The sequence below is a fragment of the Acinonyx jubatus genome, chromosome C2, assembly GCF_027475565.1.
Source record: "Acinonyx jubatus isolate Ajub_Pintada_27869175 chromosome C2, VMU_Ajub_asm_v1.0, whole genome shotgun sequence".
NCBI lineage: Eukaryota > Metazoa > Chordata > Mammalia > Carnivora > Felidae > Acinonyx > Acinonyx jubatus.
The window spans coordinates 129825178-129849983 of NC_069384.1; the positions used below are offsets into that span (position 1 = coordinate 129825178).

The window sequence follows — 24806 nt, forward strand, 5'->3', positions numbered from 1 at the left end:
AACAATATGGAGAAAATCAAACCCTCACATATTGCTGGTAGGAATGTAAAATGGTGCAGCAACTTTAGGGGTGCCTGGATGGCTCAGTTGGTTAAGTATCCGACTTTAGCTCAGGTCATGATCTCACAGTTCATGGGTTCGAGCCCAGGGTCTGGCTCTGTGCTGACAGCTCGGAGCCTGGAGCCTGCTTCGGATTCTGTGTCCCCTGCCCATCCCCCACTCCCTGCCCCACTTCTGTTCATGCGCTCTCTTTCTCAAAAATTATAATAAACATTTAAAAAATGGTGCAGCAACTTTGGAAAACAGTTTGACAGTTTATCAATATGTTAAACATAGAGTTACCATATGATTTCATAATTCCATTCCTAGGTGCTTACCCTAGAGGAAATAACACATGACCACACAAAGCCTTCTACAGGAATGTTCATAGAAGTGTTATTATAATAACCAAAAAGTAGATAGAACCCAGGTGTTCATCAATCAATGAATGGATAAACAAAATGTGGAATATATATACAACAGAATATTTGGCAATAAAAAGAAATTAAGTACTGATACAAGCTACAGCAGAGATAACCCTCAAAAACATGTGAAGTGAAAAAAGTCAGTCGGGAAGACTACATATTGTATACTACGTATATGAAATATCCAGAATAGGTAAGTCCATAGAAATAGAAAGTGGATTCGTGATTGCTTAGTGCTGGGAGGGGTAGGAGAAAGGGAGATAATGGGAGTGACTGCTTATAACTACTGAATTTCTTTTTGGGGGTAATGAGAATGTTCTAAAATTAAATTATAGAGATGATTGAACAACTCTGTAAATATATAAAAAGCCACGGAGTTGTGTATTTTAAACAGGTGTACTTTATCGTATGCAAATTATATCTCAAGTAAAGCTTTTAAAAATTCAGCTGGGGGATATATTAACCTTCCTAAATAAACCTGTGAATTCTCTTAAAGAACTCTGTTCCGGGGACGTCAGAAGCCACAGAGTTCAGGGAACGATAGGTAGAAGACCAGGGTGGAGAATAAATTGACAGCACGTTTTATTTTCTTCCTCCAGGCGTCAGCGTGAAGCCACGCCCCCTTCCTCGTTTCCTAGCAACCAACTCCACCACCATTCGCTTGCTTCCTTAAACCTCTCTCCGTCGTCACTTCCGCTCTGAGACCGGAATGAGGTCAGAGCCGGCAGCTTTCCCGGGAGTTCGGCGTTTGTGTCTGCCTCAGCTGGAGAAGTGTTCCCTGGAACTGGCGGCCTCCCGTTCTATCCCGAGTCCCACCTCCCCTCCTGGTGGTGAGGCCCTCCAGGAGTCTAGAGGCCTTCGAAGGTCCGGAGATCCGCACGAGGGGAAGGCGAGGCCCAGGAACGCGTGGCTCCCCGAGCAGAGTAGGGGGCTGGCGGGGGCAACTCCCGGGGTATCTGTGGAATCGCTTCAGCTTGGCTTCGTTCATCTGCGGCACGTTCCCCCTTCTCCGCTGCGGGCCACCGTGGTTTCTGGAGATTGGCATTTTTCGGCGTCCCTCCCCCAACGCCCCACCTCCTGCTTTTGAAGGAAGATCCTTCATACCGAAGACTTGCCCGGCTGCTGACCCCCAATCTCAGACCCTGAAGTGACCCGTCATGACCTCAGTGTGAGCTAGTGACCAACTTGTGACACTTTACAGAGTCCTGGGGTAAATGTTTATATGTGCGCATGGCCGTGTGTGTATGTGTGTCTTTTATTTCCTGCAAGATACGAGCTAGGAGAACCCTGGGTTTGTTTGGCAAGTATGTATTTCGGTTTACTTTTCTTTAACATCTTTGCCGAGGGTTCTTCCCTGTTGTTGCCCATGAGACAACTTTATGCCTTCTGTTTGCTCGTGGGAAGAAACACTGGAATTAGACTGGAAGGGCCCAGGAGTTACTGATTTTTTTGGATCTTAGGTTGGTCTTTGAGGAGTTCAGTAATCTATTTGTATTAGGCGATTTTTAGTCTTAAGTTTTTAATGTGTTTTCGTCTTACATCCAAGACTCCAGGTTCTTCTTGGACAAAGACTGTCTCATATAGTACTGTTGTGACCTTCATAGCCCCAAGTACAATGCTGAACACAGAGTAAAGGCTCATTAATTTTCAAATTTAAAAAGCAGAAAATGCACATTCTAACATTTTCAGCTTAATATTGAAGAGGTCTATTTAAATATAGCTCAGGTTCTGGGAGGACAACATAAAACAACAAGATCTTTTTAGATAAATGTGTCTAAAATTTAGAGACTGCCTGAGACACTAGATACGGTGCTCTCAGTGGAAGAGAAATACAGTGCATCTGTCTTTTAGGAAGAGAATACATAAACAATGGTGTTTCATTGCTTATTTCTTCTTTTTCTTTTCTTTTTTTCTTTTTTTTTTTTTTTTAATAGGGGCTGTATCCTGACTTACTGACCCGGAGGTGCTTGCTGCCATCATGGGAAATCAGCTCGCTGGCATTGCTCCTTCCCAGATCCTTTCTGTGGAGAGTTATTTCTCAGACATCCATGACTTTGAATATGATAAGAGCCTGGGGAGCACTCGGTTTTTTAAAGTTGCTCGAGCAAAGCACCGAGAAGGCCTAGTGGTTGTGAAGGTCTTTGCAATTCAGGATCCTACATTGCCTTTAACCAGCTATAAACAAGAGCTGGAGGAACTGAAAATCAGGCTTCATTCTGCACAGAACTGTCTACCTTTTCAGAAAGCAGCAGAAAAAGCATCTGAGAAAGCAGCCATGCTTTTTAGGCAGTATGTGCGAGACAACCTCTATGATCGCATCAGTACTCGTCCGTTCTTAAATAATATAGAGAAGCGTTGGATTGCTTTCCAGATCCTAACAGCTGTGGACCAAGCACACAAATCTGGGGTCCGTCATGGGGACATCAAGACTGAGAATGTAATGGTTACCAGTTGGAATTGGGTCCTTCTAACTGATTTTGCCAGTTTTAAGCCCACTTATCTTCCAGAGGACAACCCCGCAGATTTCAACTATTTCTTTGACACTTCACGGAGGAGAACTTGTTACATTGCTCCTGAACGTTTTGTTGATGGTGGATTGTTTGCCACTGAGTTAGAATATATGAGAGATCCTTCAACTCCACTTGTAGACTTGAATAGTAATCAGAGAACAAGAGGAGAGTTGAAGCGGGCAATGGACATCTTTTCAGCAGGTATTTGAATTGGTCAGATTTGCCAAGGGGGGGATGTGCGTATATTTTAACTCTTGAACATCGAAATGTAGCTTTTTAAAAATCCCATATGTTGAAAAATTAATTTCTTGGTACCTCATACACTATTCAGATAGATACAGCAGTCTTTCATTGGACATGTTTAAATACCTATGAAATGCAGAGTGGTTCATTCAAATATTTAAGAAATATTTGAATTCTTCTGTTTGTATCAGGCACTGTCTTTTTTTTTTTTTTTTTAAAGTCTGTCCACAACATGCTTGAATTCATGACCCTGAGATCAAGAGTCACATGCTCTACCTACCAAGCCTGCCAGGTGCCCGCAGGCACTGTCTTAGGCACTAGTGACAGATGAATAGTTCTGTCTCTCAAGGTGTTTTATGTTTAATGGGGAGATAGATGCGTTATTGAGAAAGGACGCTTTAGTGCAATGTGATTTGCTATGGTCGTGATAAGAACCAGGTGCTATTACAGGAACCTATAAATATTTAAATTAGTCTCCATGGTATTGATGGATAGAGAGGCAGGATCAGGAAAGGCCTCTTTATTGGAAGGATGATACTTCAACTGAGACCTGAAAGATGATTGGGAGCTAGCTATGGTAAGGGTAGTTTTTTGCAGGCAGAGGGTGTTGCTTATACAAAGTCTTGAAGACCAGAGCATGATGCACTGATTTATTAGGACACTTGAAGTAGTTTATCTGGAACATAAAGTATAGAGTGTGAGGTAAACAAGCCCCAGATCAGAAAGGGTCCGGCAGGCCCCTGCTAGCCTACGGGGATATTATCAGATATGTATCTTTGGTAAATGGCATGGAAAATGGGTTGCAGGGGAGCTACCCCGGGGCCCAGAAAACCAGCTAGAAGTAAACTACCACCGTCCAGATAAGACGAGACCCTGACTGGCTTAAAGTTGTGACAGAATTGGAGAGAGAGTGGTGAAGAATAATGCTTCAGAGATAGTAGGTAGAATTGTTAGGACTTGGTGATTGATGGGGGAGTAAAGTCAAGAACACTTCTTTCACTCTAGCTTGGGAAACTGGGTGGATGCCGGGTGATGGATGATGGGTGATGGTCACTGACATTGGAGACATAGGAGGAAGAACAGGTAGAGGGGATGGGAACATGATGAAGTCTCTTAGATATATTGAGTTGAAGGTGCCTGGGGATATCCAGGAGAAGATATACAACAGACAGTTGATTTATAATAAAGGTTTGGTGCCTAGAGATTTGGGATAGAGGTGGAGATACTACCAGGAAATAGGTAGTAATTGTAGTCAAGGGAATGGATTTGTAACGAGGGAGAGTTTGTAAAGAAGTGATTCTTAAGCTTTTTGGGGGATCCCCTTAAGTAATTTGATGAAATCAGTGGCCTCCTTCTCTAGAGGAGAGTACCGTGCATTAATATCATACACAGACCACTTGAAGCCAGGCCATGGATTTCAGATTATCTGTGAATTTTTAGGAAGAGAAATGGGCTGAAGATGGTATCCTGGGGAATACCATGTGAACTCTGGTATCAGTGCCATTTTAAGTTTTGCAAAGGTTGGGTTTAATCTTTTTCCCACCTGTAGGTTTGCCGCAGAGAAAACTTAAATTACTTAGGAAAGGTAACATAATTAATGAATAAGTGTATTTCATTGAGGGGATTGAATAAGAGTTGTTACACAGAATTATACCTGTGTTGGTACACTCACTAATCTATGTCCCAAGGTAATACCAAGGGGGGTGTTTTGGGTAAGATAGAGTTAGCCTCTACGCTGTAAGTATAACAAGATTAGAAATGTAATTCATCAGAGTCCCAAAGTTTTTGGTCAGTGAATTTATCTAAATTTTGAACCATTTTTACATTTTAAACTTACTAAGTATTCTGTAAATAGGACTCTTTTAGCGTAGAAATGTGATCACGTTTTGACCTTGGCATCACTTGCAGGCTTAAAATTTTTTTTAAAAATTATTTATTTTGATATAGGCTTTTTAAAAAGAAAATGAGGTGTGATTGGCACATAACATATTATATTCCTGTGACTTTTAACTGGAAGTTTGTTTTAAAATTTCAAGGGTCGATGAGATGTGTATATTTATCCTTTCTGTGTGCATTATAGTTCCATAAACTTCAACAGAATTCTTACTCAGTATTTGTTTTTCCAGGCTAGAGTCCTATGCTGTTTTGGTTGAAGATAGACCCTTTCATTTCTTTGAAAGAGGTGGGTGGGATGTGTCCACCTCCTACAGCTCGGGTTTTAAATGTTAACTTTCCCCCATCTTGATGCATATCCATGGTTCCTAGCTGCTAGTTTAGGAGAATAGTATATATTCTCTGGTCATATAAACGGGCAGAGCCTTTTTCCTGGAGATCTTTCATTCATATGCTTGAGAAATATTTGAGCATTCTGTGTTTATTATGTATGAGACACTGTTGTAAAGATGTTGGGAGTATGGCTGTGAATAAGACTGACAATTTTTTTGCCCTTAAGGAGCAGAAAACATTCTAGTGGAGGAGAGAGAATAAACAAGTAAGGAAGTTAATTTTTATCAGTGATAAGAGTGTGACAAAAGTTGGACTTCTAAGTGTTAATGACAAGGGCTGGTAGGAGACTACTTTAGATAAAATGGTCTGAGAAGACCTCTCTAAGAAGGTAACATTTGAGCTAGTATCTGAATTATAAGGATTTAGTGTTGATAAAAACACCTTGAACAATTTGTTCCACAGGGAAATACCACCTAATAACATCTATTCCAGAACAACGTTCTAAAAATTGCAAGAAAAAAGTCCTGTATTCAACTCTGTATTAGTCTGCTGGGGCTGTCATGACAAAATACCCCAGCCTTTGTAGCTTAAACAAGAGTTTATTTTGTTCCAGCGCTGGAGGCTGGAAGTCCAAGATCAAGGTGCCAGCAGGATTGATTTCTCCTGAAGCCACTCTCCCGTGTTGCAGATGGCTACATTCTCACTGTGTACTTATATGGACTCTTTCCTGGTACATCTTAAAAGGACAAGTCAAAATGACTAGAGCCCCATCATTTAACTTCAATTACCTCTTTAAAGGCCCTATCACCTGTATTTAGTTAGGTTCAGGTACTGGGTGTTAGGGCTTAAATATATGAATTTTGGGGTGTGGGGAGACACAATTCAGTTGTAAATAGTGAAACATAGCTATGTTTCTTTCTCTTTCTGACTATTTGGAAATTATTTCAAACTTACAAACTTGAAAAACTTGAAAAAATAAAAATAGTACCTAGAATTCATTTGTTAACATTTTGCTCCGCTTGCTTTATTACTTGTACATTATTTTTGCACTCCTGTCCCGCCCCACCCCCCATGATTTTTTTCCTAAGTTCTGTACATCATGGCCCTTTACCTCTAGATACTTCAGTATGTATTTCCTAAGATACTAGTTTCCTAACACAACGCTTATGTAATTGTGTGTTGCAGTTATGAACTGCAGCAAATTTAACATTGATAAATAATTTACAGTTTTAATTCTAATTTCGTTTTTGACCCAGTATTGTCCCTTATAGAATTTTAACTGCTCCAAGACAGGACCCAGTCTAGGGTTTGGTATTGTATTTAGTTGTCATGTTTCTTTAGCTTCTTTTTTGATGTGGACCGTTTTTTTTTTGTTTTGTTTTGTTTTTTAATGTTTGTTTATTTTGAGAGAGAGATGGAGAGAGAGAATCTCAAGCTGTCAGGGCGGAGCCTGATGTGGGACTCTGAGATCATGACCTGAGCCAAAATCAGGAGTTGGACACTTAACTGACTGAGGCACCCAGTCACTCCAGTGTGGAACATTTGCACAGCCTTTTTTTTGTCAGCATGACATTGACATTTTTTGAAGAATACATCTCCTCTTAAATTTTTAAAAATTATTTTTATACTTTTTATCTTAAACAATAGAAGTTGCAAAAATAGTGAAGAATGCTTCTCCCAGCTTCCCCCACTAGTGATACCATATATGACTGTAGTGCCACATCCAAATCCAAAATTGACATTGGAGCATCACTGCTAACTATATAAAGGCCTTATTCAGTTTTCACTGGCTTTTACCTGCATTTTGTGTGTGTGTGTGTGTGTGTGTGTGTGTGTATGTGGTTGTGTGCACTCATGCACCTCCACCTCTTTGTTTTTTAATAGAATGTACCTCATTTGGGGTTTGTGTGATTTTTCCTTTTGAATAGATTGAGGTTATTCATTCTCAGTAGTATACTATATATGTGATGATGCATCTCACAGTATCACATCAAGGGGCAAATGGTGTTTGTTGGTGATGTTAATTTTGATCACCTGGTCAAGGTCTTGCCTGATTCTCCCCTCTATTGCTACTTTCTGTTTTTTTGTTTTTTGTTTTTTTTAGTCCCTTGCAGCTAATAAGCAGCCTGTGGGAAGAAACTTTTAAGACCATGCAAATACACTGCCAGTCATCACAACTTCTTGATTTGGCATCTATTGATGATGCTTGTCTGATCTTGTCTTTACTTGACGGTTGCAAATGATGATTTTCCAACTCCAGCACTTCCTTCACATTTACCAGTAGGTGCTCAGCATTCTAACATGCTCAGGTGTCTTCTCTTTCCTTTCCTTTTTTTTATTATTGGTATGGACTTGTTAGTATTTTGGGGGGGATTTTTGTGTCTGTATTCATTAGAAATATTGGTCTATAGTGTTCTTTTCTTGTGATGTCTTTGGTTTGGTACCAGGGTAATTCTGTATTGAAAAGTGTTCCCTCTTCTCCTGTTTTTGGGGGGACAATTTGTCAAGAATGGGTAAGAATTTGGGGCACCTGGGTGGCTCAGTCGGTTGAGCGTCCGACTTCAGCTCAGGTCACGATCTCGTGGTTTGTGAGTTCAAGCCCCGCGTCAGGCTCTGGGCTGATGGCTCAGAGCCTGGAGCCTGCTTCTGATTCTGTGTCTCCCTCTCTCTCTGACCCTCCCCCATTCATGTTCTGTCTCTCTCTGTCTCAAAAATAAATAAACATTAAAAAAAAATTAAAAAAAAAAAAAGAATGGGTAAGAATTTTAATATTTGACAGACCGTGAAGCCTCTTTTAAGGCATCTTGTCTGAGGCTTTTCTTTTGTGGAAAGTTTATTATTCAATTTCTTGACTGGAAGGTCTATTCAGATTTTCTGTTTCTTTTTGAGTCAGCTTTGATAATCTGTATCTTTCCAGGAATCTGTCCATTTAATTTAGGTTATCTAATTTGTTGGCATATAGTTGTTCAAAATATAGTTCTTTTTCATTTCTGTAAGGTTGGTAGGATGTTCCCCCCTTTTTCTGCGTGATTTTAGTAGTTTGAGATATTTGTCTTCTTTGTAAGAGTTTGTAAATTTTGTTGAGCTTTTCAAAGCACCAACCTTTGACTTTGTTGGTGTTCTCCGTTGTTTTTTATTCTCTGTTTCAAAAATTTCTGTGCCAAAGTATTTATTATTCCTTTCCTTCTGTTTGCTTTGGTTAGTTTAATTTTCTTGTGTCTTAAGGTTAGGTTATTGTTTTGCTGTCTTTTTTACCATAGGTGTTTATAGCTGCATATTTCCTCTAAATACTGTTTTATTGCATCCTGTATGGTTTGTTTTTTATTATTATTATTTGAATTCAAGTTAGTTAACATACAGTGTAGTCTTGGCTTCAGGAGTAGAACCCAGTGATTCATCTCTTACATATGACACCTGGTGCTCATCTCAAAAATGCCCTCCCTTACTACATGGCAATGAGAAAGAACGAAATACGGCCTTTTGTAACAACGTGGATGGAACTGGAGAGTGTTATGCTAAGTGAAATAAGTCAGGCAGAGAAAGACAGATACCATATGTTTTCACTCATATGTGGATCCTGAGAAACTTAACAGAAACCCATGGAGGAGGTTAGAATGGGAGAGAGCCAAAGCATAAGAGACTCTTAAAAACTGAGAACAAACTGAGGGTTGATGGGGGGTGGGAAGGAGGGGAGGGTGGGTGATGGGTATTGAGGAGGGCACCTTTTGGGATGAGCACTGGGTGTTGTATGGAAACCAATTTGACAATAAATTTCATATATTGAAAAAAAAAATTAAAAAAAAAATGCCCTCCTTAATGCCCATCACCCATTTAGCCCATCCCCCCACCCACCTCCCCTCCAGCAACCCTCAATTTGTTCTCTGTATTTAAGAGTCTCTTATGGTTTGCCTCCCTCTCTGTTTTTATCTTATTTTACCTTCCCTTCCTCTGTGTTCATCTGTTGTTTCTCAAATTCCACATGAGTGAAATCATATGACACCTGTCTTTCTCTGACTGGTTTATTTTGCTTAGTATAATACTCTGTAGTTCCATCCACGTTGTGCAAATGGCAAGATTTCATTCTTTTTGATCAAGTAGTATTCCATTGGGTGTGTGTGTGTGTGTGTGTGTGTGTGTATAAATATACACACCACATCTTCTTTATCCAGTGGACATTTGGGTTCTGTCCATATTTGGCTATTGTTGATAGCACTGCTATAAACTTTGGGGTGCATGTGCCTCTTTGAATCAGCATTTTTTTAATCTTTTGGGTAAATATCTAGTAATTCAATTGTAATTAATTAAAAAATTAGTGTTTTTAACTTTTTTGAGGAACCTCCATACTGTTTTCCAGAGTGGCTGCCCCAGTTTGCATTCCTACCAGCAGTGCAAAAGAGTTCCCCTTTCTCCGCATCCTCACCAACATCTGTTCTTTACTGAGTTGTTAATTTCATCCTATATGTTTATGTTGTGTTTTCATTTTCATTAATCCAAAGTATTTTTCTAATTTCCCTTTGATTCATTGGTTATTTGGGAATGTGTTAATTTCTACAGAGTTTTGAATTTTTCAAGCTTTCTTCTGTTACTGATTTTTTATCTCATTCCATTGTCATTTGAAGGACATGATTTGTATGATGTCAGTCCTTTAAAACTTACTGAGGCTTGTTTTATGACCTAGCATATAGTCTAATCTGGACTATATTAGACACACTTCCATGTGTCCCTGAGAAGAATTTGTATTCTGCTGTTGTGAGATATTCTTTTGATGTCTGTGTTAGATCCCATTGGTTTGTTAGTGTTGGTCTGGTCTTCTATTTTCCTTCTTGCTTATGGTGTTTTTAATAGCTATTTTAAGTCTTTTATTCTAAATCTTGACACTGTACAGGAAAAAATTAGAAATTTATTGAGTGTTTATTATGTATCAGGAACTGTTTTAGTTCCTGGAAATTTTTTAGTGAGCAAAATAGACAAAAATCCCTTCCTCATGGAGTTTACATTCTAGTGGGTATACAGACAATAAAGAAAATAAATAAGTAATATATTTAATTTATCAGTTGGTACTGTGGGGGGAAACAGGGAAAGGGAAAAGGGAACGTGTCAGGCAAGAAGTATGGGGTAGTTTATGTACTGCTAATCTCCTAAATGACATTTGATGAGAGATCTGAAGGAAGAGGAGGTGTAAGCCAGGTGGATTTTTGGAGGAGTAGCATTCCAGGCAGAGGGACCAGCAAATGCAGAGTTTGTGAGCTAAGGTTATTTAAGGATATCTTTCAGGCTCGTGAAATGCAGTCATATGATTCAGTGAAACTGCTTTGTCCTTTTGGGAATGTAGATACATTTTTTTTTTTTATTACTTGTTTGAAGATTATGTAAGTGCAAAATGATTGGGTTCTCTTTCTCCCTCTCTAGTCTTGCAGCCGTACTTTGTAGGACTCTTCTCATGTTTGTTCACTAGTTTATTTTATGTCTCTCTTCCTAGAATGAAAGCTTCATGAGGGCAAGGATTTTATCTGTTATATGCACTGCTAGTGTATAGTAGACAATAACTTTTTGTTTGAGGTGAAAAAATGAGTGGTCAGATATGACTTCTCAGTTCCTTCTGAACTTAATGTCTGCAAGTCCATACTTTAAAAAAACATCGTGTTCCTTGTGGCTTGTACTCTAAGTATATGTGTGTATAATATACAAACGTATTCATTTTAGATGAGAGAGCTAGGAAGTAATTTTATTTTATTTTTTTTAAGACCGAGAAAAATTCTGTGGGCTTCTTTTGACTTTAAACTTTTAGAAACTGATACAAGGCAGTAGACATTTTCCCTGTCTTACTTGACTATAGTTGTATATTGCATTAAAATTTTTAATTCAGTTTACTTTGAGTTTTGCATTTTGAGTTTTACAAATACTCTGAATTCTTGATCTATATTACAGGTATCTTGCATTGCATTTTTAATGGAATTGTATCTGCTGTTTTTCAGGTTGTGTTATAGCTGAGCTTTTTACAGAAGGTGTACCGCTGTTTGATCTTTCTCAACTTCTGGCTTACAGAAATGGACAATTTTTCCCGGAACAAGTACTAAATAAAATTGAAGATCGCAGTATCAGAGAATTGGTAACTATGCTACAAGTATTCTCCATTAAGTTTTAATAGAATTCTGTTCTCACTTTTGCATTAGATAGCTCTCTGGAGTTTTATGAATTTGGAGCAAAGCAGTAAAGCATAGACTATTATGAATAGCCTATTTTTTTTTTTAATGTTTCTTTGTTTTTTAGAGTGAGAGAGAACACAAACGAGGGAAGGGTAGAGAGAGAGAGGGAAACACAGAATCCAAAGCAGGCTCCAGGCTCTGAGCTGTCAGCACAGAGCCCGGTGCGGGGCTCGAACTCACGGACTTTGAGATCATGACCTGAACCAAAGGTGGATGTTTAACCAACTGAGCCACCCAGGCACCCCTGCCAAACAGCTTATTTTTGTTTGTTAGGGGGAAATGTATAATATTTTTCTCTTTTTTAGGCATAGAGCTCATTTGGCTTTTATTTTATTTTAGTTTAGTTTATTTATTTTGAGAGAGTCAGAAACAGAGCAAGTGGGGAGAGGCAGAGAGAGAGGGAGAGAGAGGGAATCCCAAGCAGGCTCAATGCTGCTAGCACAGAGCCTGAGGTGGGGCTCGAACTCACGAAACTGTGAGATCATGACCTGAGCCGAAACTGAGTCAGATGCCTAACCGATTGAGCCACCCAGGTGCCCCAGAGCTCATGTGGCTAATTTCATATGTATATAAACACACATAATTTTATACATACACACACGTCTATAGCTCTGCTTTGGATAGATTTGGAAGGAGGTGCCTGGGGGTTAGAGATGTTGTCTAGGATAGAACTTGCTAGTAAGAAATGAAGAAGGCATATATCTAAAATGAAAGAGACAGGAAACATCAACTTGAATATAATGCAGTAGGATAACGCCATTTCATATAGAAGCACCTAGCTTGGTATGCCTCCCTTGACCCTCAAGGCTGTTCTGGAAGGTAAAGCTATAGAATCACTAATTAGTATAGCAGAACAGATACGAGGACTTCTGTGGGAGGTTACATAAGCCGTTTATCCACCTTAACTGTTTGAGGGGATCTTTATTACATCAGTACAGTAACTGAGGCTTGTGATGATGACTCTCAGTCATGGAAAGTTCATAGTATATTTAAAATATTCTATAGTAAGGTAGGGGATATAGAATACATTTTAATTTCTCTTACAAATGGCAAGTATGAAAAATGAGATGTTTTAAAGGAAGCCAGTTTAGCTCATTTTCAGTGAAAACTGCCCTGGCTGTTCTGTCTTTGGGTACGTCACTCATGTGTCATGTTACATTGGCTAAGTGACTTCCTGAATTTGGGCCTGTGTTTTCTTAACTCTGAAAGGAGTGAATTTGGCTAATCTTTAAGGCTTAATCTGAATGTGAAAGGAATTCTGTCAAGTCACTTTTCCTAATATTTATAGTGCATTTGATTCCCTGCAAGTTCAATGCTAGGTTCCTATTTACAAAGAAACAGAAAGCTCAAATAACTAGATACATTTTTATGCTATTTTGAGCATTTAAATAATGCCTGAGTATGAAGGTCTAGGAAAAATAAAACTGTGCTCTCTGTATATTGAGAGAAAGTTATTTCTCTAAGACACCAGAAAACATATGATAAGCTCAAGTTAGGTATATCATTTCCCGTGTTTGTAGGATTTAACAGCTTTTTTATATTGCTTGAAAAGTTTGAATCACTTATCCCCTTTTTGACCAGAGTCTAGAGCTACACTGAAACCATATATTCCCTTGGACTTGTGGTATTAAGACTTTAAATCAGAACTCTGATATGTAAATAGATTTTAGTGGTTCTTTTATTCTTTTCAGATTGTGTATAATTTTGTATGTAAAAATATTGTGTATACATTTTTTTTCTAGAGAAAAACCCATTGTTTTTCTCAGATTCTCAGTGGTATTTCCTGCTCAGAAATGTTTTAAGAATCCTTGAGTTGTGGGCACCAATGTATTACTTCCCTGTCTTAATAAACAGGGAATGCTGAACAGGGTATATCTCCTCTGTGTGTCTGGGCCATCTGTAATACATTACTACATAATTTCCTGTTGCTTGGTAGGATGGTTGTAGATCATATATTACAGTCAGGTTCTGAAAGTAGTTTGAAAGGCAAAGATGGTGAAGAGTCTGAATTACCTCAGAAATCCTTTATGTCATGTGTAAGTTGCCCTTGTAGCTGTCATCTGATTTAATCTGCTGTTCTCAAATCTGTTTTTTACTCCTTTTCTCTCCTTGGTGTAGGTAACTCAGATGATTCATCGTGAGCCAGATAAACGTTTAGGGGCAGAAGATTACCTAAAGCAGCAGCGTGGCAATGCCTTTCCTGAAATATTTTACACTTTCCTTCAGCCCTACATGGCCCAGTTTGCCAAGGAAACATTTCTTTCTGCCGATGAGCGCATTCTGGTTATACGGAAGGATTTGGGCAACATTATTCACAATCTCTGTGGACATGATCTGCCGGAAAAAGCAGAAGGAGAGCCTAAGGAAAATGGGCTGGTTATCTTGGTGTCTGTTATAACATCCTGTCTGCAGACCCTTAAATACTGCGATTCCAAACTTGCTGCTTTGGAACTTATTCTCCATTTGGCCCCAAGATTAAGTGTAGAAATTCTTTTGGACCGTATTACTCCATATCTTTTGCATTTTAGCAATGACTCTGTTCCTAGAGTGAGGGCTGAAGCCTTGAGGACATTGACCAAAGTTCTTGCCCTTGTCAAAGAGGTTCCTCGAAATGATGTCAATATCTATCCGGAATATATTCTGCCAGGCATAGCCCACTTAGCCCAAGATGATGCTACTATTGTTAGACTAGCCTATGCTGGTAAGAGTTTATTGTCCAAGAAATAGCCACTCATGTTTTTGAAGTTAGTGACTCTAATACGTCTTATTTCTCTGATTTCTTTGGGAATTCCAAGGGTGCATTGTGGTCCTTGAACTGTTTGTGTACAGTGTAATAATTTTTATAGCTGATCTCTTCCTGGGACTCAACTTTCGTGTGTATTCTTTTTTGATCAGAATTATCAAGTGAAAGTATATAATGCAGAATCTTACGATTTTACTGGGTATACTACATTTAATTGGGAGTAAGACTGATGTTTACAAGTATGTGCTCTGATCTAGTGTCTTTAGGCCTTTATAAAATTTCTCTGAACAGATCTGCTAGTTTGAATATCAGCTTTAGGATACAGGTCTATTGCTGTTGCAAAAGACAAATTTTGCTGGATAATTTGATGTTGAAAAAACTTAGCCTATTACTGAATTTTAAGGTCCTTTACTATAGTGCTTAATTAAGGTGTGTGACTTCTTTGTGATGAGGTTATAACACTCCCACATGGTGGTTGTTTTTTAAATTTTTTGTAATGTTTATTTTATTTTTGAGAGAGAGCATGGCGGGGGAGGGATAGAGAGAGGGAGACACAGAATTTGAAGCAGGTCCCAGGCTCCGAGCTGTCAGCACAGAGCCCAGTGCAGGGCTTGAACTCACTGCGAGATCATGACCTGGGCCAGGGTCTGATGCTCAACCGACTGAGCCACCTAGGCGCCCCACACACCTACCTGTTTTACTTGTAATTCTTACTCATAAAATCAAGTGATACAGATTGATGTTTTTAGCTCCCCAGATTAATTTTGCATACTTTTTTTTGAGTGGAAAATGTCCCTGAAACATTAACATAATTTGTAGTTTATTTCTAATATCTGCTGGAAATCAGGGATTCTGTTTTGGTCTTTGTAAATAGTACATAATATGTGGTGATGATACTGTTACTTTTTTTGAAAGATACTAGGTTTATTAATTGTAGTCTTAGCCTGTCATTATCTTAATGGAAGATATGAAAAATGGTCTTTGGACTCTGGCCTTATCTCTAGGCACATCCACAAAGTGATTGGTGTTTGTTGAGTTTTTTTTTTTTCTATACGTATATTTTTATTTATATTTATCCATTGCCTATTATTTATGGTTTCTGGTTTCCATAGCTGTACATGTCAGGCCTAAAAAATGCAGAATTTCTTTAATATACATATATTTTAGTTTATCATTTGTAACAACCATATTTATAATTCATTTATAAATATAAATTCAAATATAAATAATTGAACTAGATAGAATTAAATAAAAATGTGTAAGTTTTAAAAACAAGTTATATCTTTAGCGTTTTGTGACCTACTGTTGGTCTTAGTTTGTTCTCAGTTGTGTTAAATAGTTAAGGTTCTGATGTGTAGGTGCTATATTAACATAGTGACAGTCAGTTACTAATAGTGATAGCATAAAAATAATAGTTACTATTTATTAAAAACCCTGTGTGTCAGAGCACCTACTGCTCAAGGTTGCAAGGATTGGTTGCAAGAGATATATAGATTTTAAGGTAGAGTCCAGATTCTAAGATACGTGGGTTTTAAGAGTCTAAGATTTATATATCTCTTGCAACTAACCCTTGCAACCACCTTGAACAATAGATGTTATATTACTTTCATTTTATAAGTGAGGAAAGTGGGAATGGAAGAGGCTAAATAATATGACCTAAATGTATCTGGTCTCATTCTTTCTCAGTTCTCAGAGCTGCTGGTCTGTACCTTGATTCTGAAGCAGCTCTGCTTTTCTTTGGTCTTCTGTTCTTTATAGTGGGAGTCCATGGTAACCCAGGGTCAGTGCTGGTACCTTGCAGTGTTCCTTCATCATGGCTTAGTACATGATAAAATTGCCCTTTTTTTTTTTTTTTTTCCCATTAAAGCCAGAAGTCTATTTGAACTTGAATGGGCAAATATAATTAAACCACACATGTCAGTAATTATACAATTTTAAAATAAATTTTTGAATTTCTTTCACAGTATTCTTTTAAAATTCAGAAGTGGTATAGATTTATATTTTGTGTGAACTTTGAAGTGTGTTGTGTCTCAGATGGGGAAATAGGCATAGATATACTAAGGTTTCAGAAGTGCCCAGGAAAGTAAGAGACTTTTCCTAATAAAGATACATTCATTAAAGTGGGGACGTGTCATCTAGGATTTTGACATTTTATCAGAGGATGACCCAGAATCTCCCATCTTTAGGGTAATGGCCCAGATTCTCCTATCTTTAGGCATTGCACGGTATTCACATCTTGGGTATTTAGAGGTAAATTTTTGTTCTATTCAGAACAATGTTGAACCTGGTGGGGGTGGGGAACAGGACTCTAAGATGAGGGTGATCACTGCATTTGACACACTCACAATGTCAACTCTTGTGAGATGCACCTCGCTTGTAGTAATGTTAAAAATTAAGGAAGAATTGAATAAGATAGTTAAGCTTTATGTTCAGTGGCATTTACTGCTAAGAAAGAAGAGAGTGCAGTTGTTGGTTGGTGTGATCATATGTTAAGCACAGAAATGGGGGCACCTGGGTGGTGGCTCATTCGGTTAAACATCTGACTCTTGATCTCAGCTCAGGTCTTGATCTCAGGGTTGTGAGTTCAAGCCCTGTGTTGGGCTCTACGCTGGGCCTGGAGCCTACTTAAAAAAAAAAAAAAAAGGCACAAAATTGGAAGAGGAAGAAGGATGGGGCACAGGCATAAATAAAAAATGGAAGGGAGAGGAGTTTTATGATTTTTACTTATATCAAGACAGGAAGGAAAAGTTAAACATTATAAGGATTTGAGATTATAATAATAAATTTCTCTCTTAATATAGAAAACATAGCTCTGCTGGCAGAAACAGCTTTGAGATTCCTGGAATTAGTACAGTTAAAAAATCTCAATATGGAAAATGACCCAAATAGTGAAGAAATAGATGAAGTTACACATCCCAATGGAAATTATGACACAGGTAGTATGACTTTCTTTTCCAGACTTATTATTTATAATGAATTACTAATGTGGAGTTGTAAGAAACTATCATAATTTTCATGTAAGGTGAAAGAATACCATATATGTAGGTGGCAAAGATCCCTGGTGTCTGGTTGTCCTATTCTCATACACTGTTATCTAACCAGAAAATGATCAGTTTGTTGTTTTTCAGCTACAATTGATTTGTGTCAATGGTAAAGCTAGCCGAATCGTGTAATTCTTAAAAGATGAAAGAAAAACATTGAAAACATCATAGCTAAAGAATTTAAACCTTTTCTCTGTATGTTAGCATACCTTGAGTATTCTCAAATCATAAACTCTGTTTATGTGTTTATGTCATAGTATCTCTGATTTGTGTATCAAAACCCACATCTTTTACTTTAAATGAACAGATGTGATGGTAAACTCTTTGAGGTCAAAGTTCGTCTTAAGTTCTTTATATACATACAGCTTTTAGCAGGCTTTTAGTTAATGTTTATTGAGTTAAAGATTTAGAAGTAAAATAATACACTTAGTTCTAGTATGTTTCTGGTTCACAAAAGCTAGAGAAATCGTTTTGAGGTTTTTATGCTATAGATGATGGTAATGGCTCTGTTACTTGTTAGAATGGCATCATTTTTAGACAGCATATATTATCTGCAGTTGAAGGCAATGGAATAATTCTGAACTTACAGAAGGTGTATCAGAAAGGAAATCTCCACTTTTTTCATGGAATTACTTAGAAAATAATACTGTCCTACATTCTATAACCCTGTAATTGGACCTTTATAGTTAAGGGAGTTAGGTGTTAAACCTTTTTGGGAGTTAATCTAAAGTTTGTCTTAATGTGAACATAGTATTTTGCACATCAGACCACCACATCCCTTAGCTGCACTAGGAGTGGCCTCTGTCCTCATTCATTTAGCTAAGGGATAATTGTTAAACTATAAGCTCTACATCAGGCAATTGTGTATCAGGCAATTGTGTGCTTGCTCTAAACACTAGAAATACACAGTGGTGAATAAGACAGAAAAGATCCTCTTGTTGAGCTTACATTTTAGAAGAAAAGGAAAAGGGGGAGGGTGAGTTGGAGAAGAAGGTGGTGGCCAGATCATGTAAAGCCTTGGCAGGATTTGCAGTGTATTTTCTGCTTTCTAAAATAAATAAACTGACCTTAAAAATGCTCTGAAAGTATTAATTTGTACCATCAGATTATATCCTTAACCAGTCTGGTATTTGGAAGTCCTTGGTTAAGTTAACTTTATTGGTGGCAGTATGATCTTTTTCATGCTTTCCCATAGTTTTCTTCTTGAGCCTTAAAAATAGGCATGTTTCATTAGTGAGATGGTAACCATGCTTGCGGCATCTGCTTATCAGATGTTGTTCTTCAGTTTATATTTCGGTTTCCCATCTATCCTTCAGAGCTTTGAATAGTGGAAACATATAGTGATTATAGACTTTTTATGGTGGCTTCTGTTAATTGTTCTGTTTCTCCAAGGAGTAAGAAAGAAGACTAGGTCTGTATCTTGGGGGAAAAAATGGATCCTATCTTAACTTTTTTTTTTTTTTTTTTTTTAGAGCTGCAAGCCTTACATGAAATGGTCCAGCAGAAAGTTGTCACTTTGCTAAGTGACCCTGAAAATATTGTGAAACAAACCTTAATGGAAAATGGAATAACACGGCTGTGCGTATTCTTTGGACGTCAGAAAGCCAATGATGTTTTATTGTCGCACATGATCACTTTCCTAAATGATAAGAATGATTGGCATCTGCGTGGAGCTTTTTTTGATAGCATAGTTGGTATGTTTTTCCATTTGTTTTAAAATACATCTTTAAGATTTTGAATTATTCTCTCAAACAGTACTTCCATGAGGTCTGAGAGATAGGTGACAATACTACTAAATTTCATTAATAATGAGATGAGCTCCTAGTGTGTCTGTCTTTATGCTGCTTTTGGATAATGAAAGTCTTAGCCGATCAAGGGATTGGTTAATTGAACTGTGATACGTTCATATGAAGGAATACTATGTGGTTATTAAAAACTGTTTTAAAAGAATACTTGGGTGGCTCAGTCGGTTGAATGTCCCACTTCAACTGAGGTCATGATCTCATGGTTCATGGGTTCGAGCCCTGTATTGGGCTTGCTGATGTCAGCCTGTCGGTGCAGAGCCTGCTTTGGATCATCTGTTCCCCTCCCTCTCTGCCCCTCCCCTGCTTGTATGTATGTTCTCTCTCTCTCTCTCAAAAAAATAATAAAAGAATAATGACTGGGAAAGTACCATTGAAATACTATTAAAGTGACTGAAGTAGGTTCTAGAAGGTAACAATAACAAATCATATGTTTATAAAGAGGTCTGGAATATACTAAGATTTGTATAGTAATTATCTCTGAGGCTGGGATTGTAGGTGAATATTTTCTTTATGTTTTCTGTATTTATCAAGTTTTTTACAGTAAATGTGCATTAGAAAATAACTGTTGCAAGCCGAAAATAAGTTAAGATACAAGTATGATTGAACATCACTTAAAAAAACCAATTTATTTATTTATTTATTTTTTAAAGTTTATTTTTGAGAGAGAGAGAGCAAGCATAAGCGGGGAGGCAGAGGGAGACACAGAATCTAAAGCAGGCTCCAGGCTCTGAGCTGTCAGCACAGAGCCTGACATAGGGTTTGAACTCACAAACCATGAGATCATGACCTGAACTGAAGTCTGATGCTTTGCTGACTGAGCCACCCAGGTGCCCTGAAAATCAGTTTAATTAGGAAAAAAAATTAAAGCTTGCATGCTATGCTTTGTGTAAACTGAAAATGTATGAAAAATTATGTAGTTTTTTTCACTTTTTTCAAAATCTACAATTTTTGATTTTTAGATTTATCTGCAGAAGAGAGACATTTTGTATTAGACCTACATGGCTCCAATTACATTTAGATTCAAAGTTAGGAAAAAAAATGGACCTTATGTTGAATAGATTGTCATGTTTGATCCAAGATTTAAATTTTTCTTTTCGAATAATAACTGATCACTTTCTACCCATTTGTACTGACCTTTTCAATTTTATATTTGGTCAGTTATAAAATTGTGTGTGTGTGTGTGTGTGTGTGTGTAGTTACATCTGTACCATACGTTGACTATAAGCCCTATACTGTACCTTTTATCCCAGTGACTTGTTCATAACTGGAAGCCTGTGTCTCCCACTGCCCCTCACCCATTTACCTATTACCCCATCCTACATCGCCTCTAGCAACCATGAGTTTGTTCTCTGTATTTATGGCTCTGTTTCTGCTTTTTATTTGTTTTTTAGTTTGGTTTTTGGATTCCACATATTAGTCAAATCATATGGTATTTGTCTTTCTCTGACTTATTTAGCTTGATACCCTTTAGTCTTCCATGTTGTTGCAAATGACACTATCTCATTCTTTTTTGTGGCTGAGTCATAGTCCATTGTGTGTATGTATGTGTGTGTGTGTGTATATATATATTCTTTTTTGCCTCTTGTTTTTGCCTTATATATATACACACACACATATATATTTACATGTATATATATATATATACACACATATTTGTGCACACACACATACATACATACACACACACACACACACCACCCTTTATCCGTTTATCTATTGACAGACACTTGGGTTGCTTTCATATCTTGGCTATTGTAAATAATGCTGCAGTAAAGACAGGGGTGCATATATCTTTTCAAGTTAGTGTTTTTAGTTTCTTTAGGTAACTACCCAGTAGTGGAATTACTGGATCATATAGTATTTCTCTTTTTAATTTTTTAAGGAACCTCTATACTGGGTTCTTCAGTGGCTGCACCAATTTACATTTCCACCAACAGTGCACAAGGATTCCTTTTTTTTCACATCCTTACCAATACTTGTTGTTTCTTGTCTTTTTGATTCTAACCATTTTGACAGGTGTAAGGTGAGAGCTCATTGTGGTTTTGGTTTGAATTTCCCTGATGCTTAGTGATGTTGAACGTCTTTTCATGTATCTGTTGGCCATCTGTATGTCTTCTTTGGTAAAATGTCTCTTCAGGTCCTCTGCCTGTTTTGTAATTGGATAGTTTGTCTTTTTGGTGTTGAGTTGTGTAAGTTCTTTATATATTTTGGATGCTAACCTCTTACCTGATATATCACTTGCAGATATTTTTTCCCATTCAGTAGGTTGTCGTTTTGTTTTGTTAATGGTTTTTTCTACTGTTTTGTATTCATTGATTCATCTCAGTCCTGCATCTTGGATTCATCTAACTGTTCCTACTAGGTTTCTCAAATCTTTCTGTCTTTCTTGCCTTCTTCTTTCGTCTTATTTTTATTTCTTTTCTTTCTGGAAAAGATGGTGCTTAGAACTGCCATCTGTTGATCAATTCATATGTGCTTTGAATCATGCCTTTATGTTATTTTTTTATTTTAAAATAATTTTTATTTTTATTTGGCTTATAAAAGTAATACATGCTTTCTATAGAAAATTTGGAAAATATAGAAGCCAAGAAGGAAACAAATCACTTCTAATCTTACAACCCATTATGACCTCTGTTTATGTTTTGGGGTTTTATTCCTGTAGGGTTTTTTTTTTTTTTCTTCCTGTTTCCATCCCATTTGTGCCATTTTGTTATGTATGTCATGAGGCACTGTTGTGTACCTGGTAAGAGTAGGCACTTTGGAGCCAGCCTGTGGGGTTCATATTCTGTCTTTGTCATTTATTAGTTGTGGTTCTTGGGGGAAATCATTTAGTCTCTTTTTTGCCTTACTTTCCCTATTTGTAAAATGGGAATAATAATAGTACTTATGTGTCGTGAAGATAAAATGAATTAACATGTAATTGTACTGGGCACATAAGTACTATGTATATATTATATTACTTTTTAATCTTATTATTTCTTAATTCTTTTTCTGGTAACATATGTTCTAAGCATTTTCTCATGTCATTAAAATTTTTTTAAACCATAATTTAATAGATTAAAATATTCCATCATATTGTTTTACCAAAGTTGATCGCTTTTGGATATTTAAATTATTTTCATTTTTTCCTATCATATATAGATAATATTTTACATAAATATTTACTTTTGATTTATTTTCTCAGGATAGAAGTCTGAAATTTTAATTAATGGGTTAAAGAATATGAATATATTTTTTAAACTCTTGATACATTTTAATAAGCTTTTCAAAAAAAGTTATGTCATTTTCCATTCTGGTCAGCATTTTTGACCATACTACATACCCTTCAGCATGGAATAAGCTTTAGTTAATCTTTGCCTATTGGTATGGTAAAATAACTTGTTTTGATATCTATTTCTTTGCTTATCAGTGGAGGTGAAATATTTTCTCATGTTGATTACTCATTTGTACTTCTATTAATTTTTTATTTATTTTGGCTCATTTTTTTTCCTGATGGCTTTATGCCTTTCTTGTTGATGTTTTTGAACCTTACATAGATGTATATTAAAAACATTAACTTTTAATCATTGGCAAATACTTTTCTCAAGTAACTTGTTAGGTTAATCTGTTGGCTGCACATCTTTTTTTATAATGCTTTATTTTTCACACTTAACAGTTTAATTGATCTTTATTTTGGTCTGTGGTATGAGGTGAAATCTAATTTTCCTCAGATAATCAGTTTTCCTGACGCTATTTATTAAACATTTCATTTCTTTCCTATTGATTTATGAAGGTTATATTATCAACTGTTGCACGCTTATGTCTTTTAGTTTTAGTTTTCTGGGTATCTGTTCTGTTCCCTTGATTTCTCATTTGTGTACTCAATATCATACACTTATATTTTAATTATATCCTATTTATCATAATTTAATTGTTTAATTTAATAATGTTATACTTATTTTAATTATATTTATAAACAACTTTAGTATCTGGTAAGATAAGTTCTCAAGATGTCAGTCTTAATTTTCAAAATATTTTGAGTTATTTTGGCTTATTATACATTTCAGTTTATAAAGTTCCTAAATATAACTCACTGGAATTTTAGGTAGTATTTTTCCTTTTATTAAAGAAAAAAATAGCTTTTTAAAGTGTTTTTTAAAATCTTATTTATTTTTTGAGAGAAAGACAGCCCCAAGCAGGATCTGTGCTGGCAGCATGGAACCTAACGTGGAGCCCAAACTCACGAACCATGAGATCCTGACCTGAGCCAAAATCCAGAGTTGGACCCTAAACTGAGTGAGCCACCCTGGCACCCCAAGAAAAAATTTCTATAATTACTTTTTCAATTATAGGAGAAATAGGTTTTTGTAAATTATTTAAAATCTGTAAAGTAATGTATGAAAAACAATAGTTGCATTTTCCAGAGGCATCTGCTCTGGATTTTATTTTTAGTTTGATATCTTCACATTGTTGATTCCTGTATCTAACATTTTTATACATTTTTATACTGCTTTTAAGAATTTTTGACTTTAAAAAAATAGAAAAGAATTCTTGACTTTAGACTTTGTCTTTTGATTTTTTTCTGTGCCGCATGAAGATTTAACGGATATCATGCCCTGATCCCTCTTCCCCTCTGTTTTTGAGATCTAGATCACTATTTTCAGTGCTTCAGTTTTTCGTGTGCTATTTTTATAACTTTAAATAATTAAACCTACTTCTTACTGATCTTCTTCCCATTTGGACTATAAGGAGATGAGTGCCCCTTTCTTTCGGTCTCTCCTTTTCTTTGTTGGTTGGATATTTCGACCAGTTATTAGTTGACAGTTCAACTAACAAATATAGTGTTACAGTTGATAATATTTACATTTTCTTCTGTAGTCAGAATAAAGTCTTCTGCTTTGTACAGACTGATTCTGAAAATTCAAAGCTAAATTTACATGATTATAAGTATGTAAATTTTATTGTCTTTAGAGCCAAGTAATGTACTATATTTATATTTGCTTTCCCATACTTCCAATGCCACAACTCCTTTATCACTTGAGAATGTTCACAGTGTCATCAATAGATTTTCCTTTATGTCTTCAGATTATTAAGGACATTATACATTTTAATTTACTTTTTATTTACTCCATGATTTCTTGAAGACTTTTTTGTGCTGCAGTTTCAGATTCCTTTGTTTTCCTTTTTGAGAGAAGTAATACTTCTTCACTTTGTCTATAATATCAAACTTCTTTCTTACCAGTTTTATCTGTTGCTTGTAATCTATTCCATTCTTCTATTTTTTAAAATTTCTTTTTAATGTTTGTTTATTTTGAGAGAGACAGAGAGAGAGAGAGAGAGAGAGCGCGCGAGCACGTGGGGGAGGGGCGGGGTGGGGAGAGAAAGAATCCCAAGCAGACTCCGTGCTACTAGCATGGAGCCTGATAAGGGGCTTGATTCCACAAACCATAAATGAGATCATCACCTGAGCCAGTATCAACAGTTGGACACTTAACTGAATGAGCCACCCAGGCACTCCTATTCCGTTTTTCTTTTTGATAACATTTTTGAAATGTATTGGCTTTTAGTTCTAATTTGGCTGATTGGTTT

At 36.7% G+C, this 24806-nt stretch overlaps 1 protein-coding gene across 1 annotated transcript in view; it reads left to right on the top strand.

Annotated features, from left to right (window-relative positions):
• The first annotated feature begins 1535 nt into the window (after positions 1–1535).
• Positions 1536–24806, top strand: part of PIK3R4 (phosphoinositide-3-kinase regulatory subunit 4) — a 73045-nt gene continuing 49774 nt past the window's right edge. The window contains exons 1-6 of the mRNA XM_015068474.3: positions 1536–1674; positions 2399–3175; positions 11419–11552; positions 13768–14350; positions 17194–17328; positions 18906–19127. Coding sequence (XP_014923960.1) covers positions 2443–3175; positions 11419–11552; positions 13768–14350; positions 17194–17328; positions 18906–19127 — 1807 coding nt within the window. The 5' untranslated portion in view covers positions 1536–1674; positions 2399–2442. The remainder of the gene's footprint in view (positions 1675–2398; positions 3176–11418; positions 11553–13767; positions 14351–17193; positions 17329–18905; positions 19128–24806) is intronic.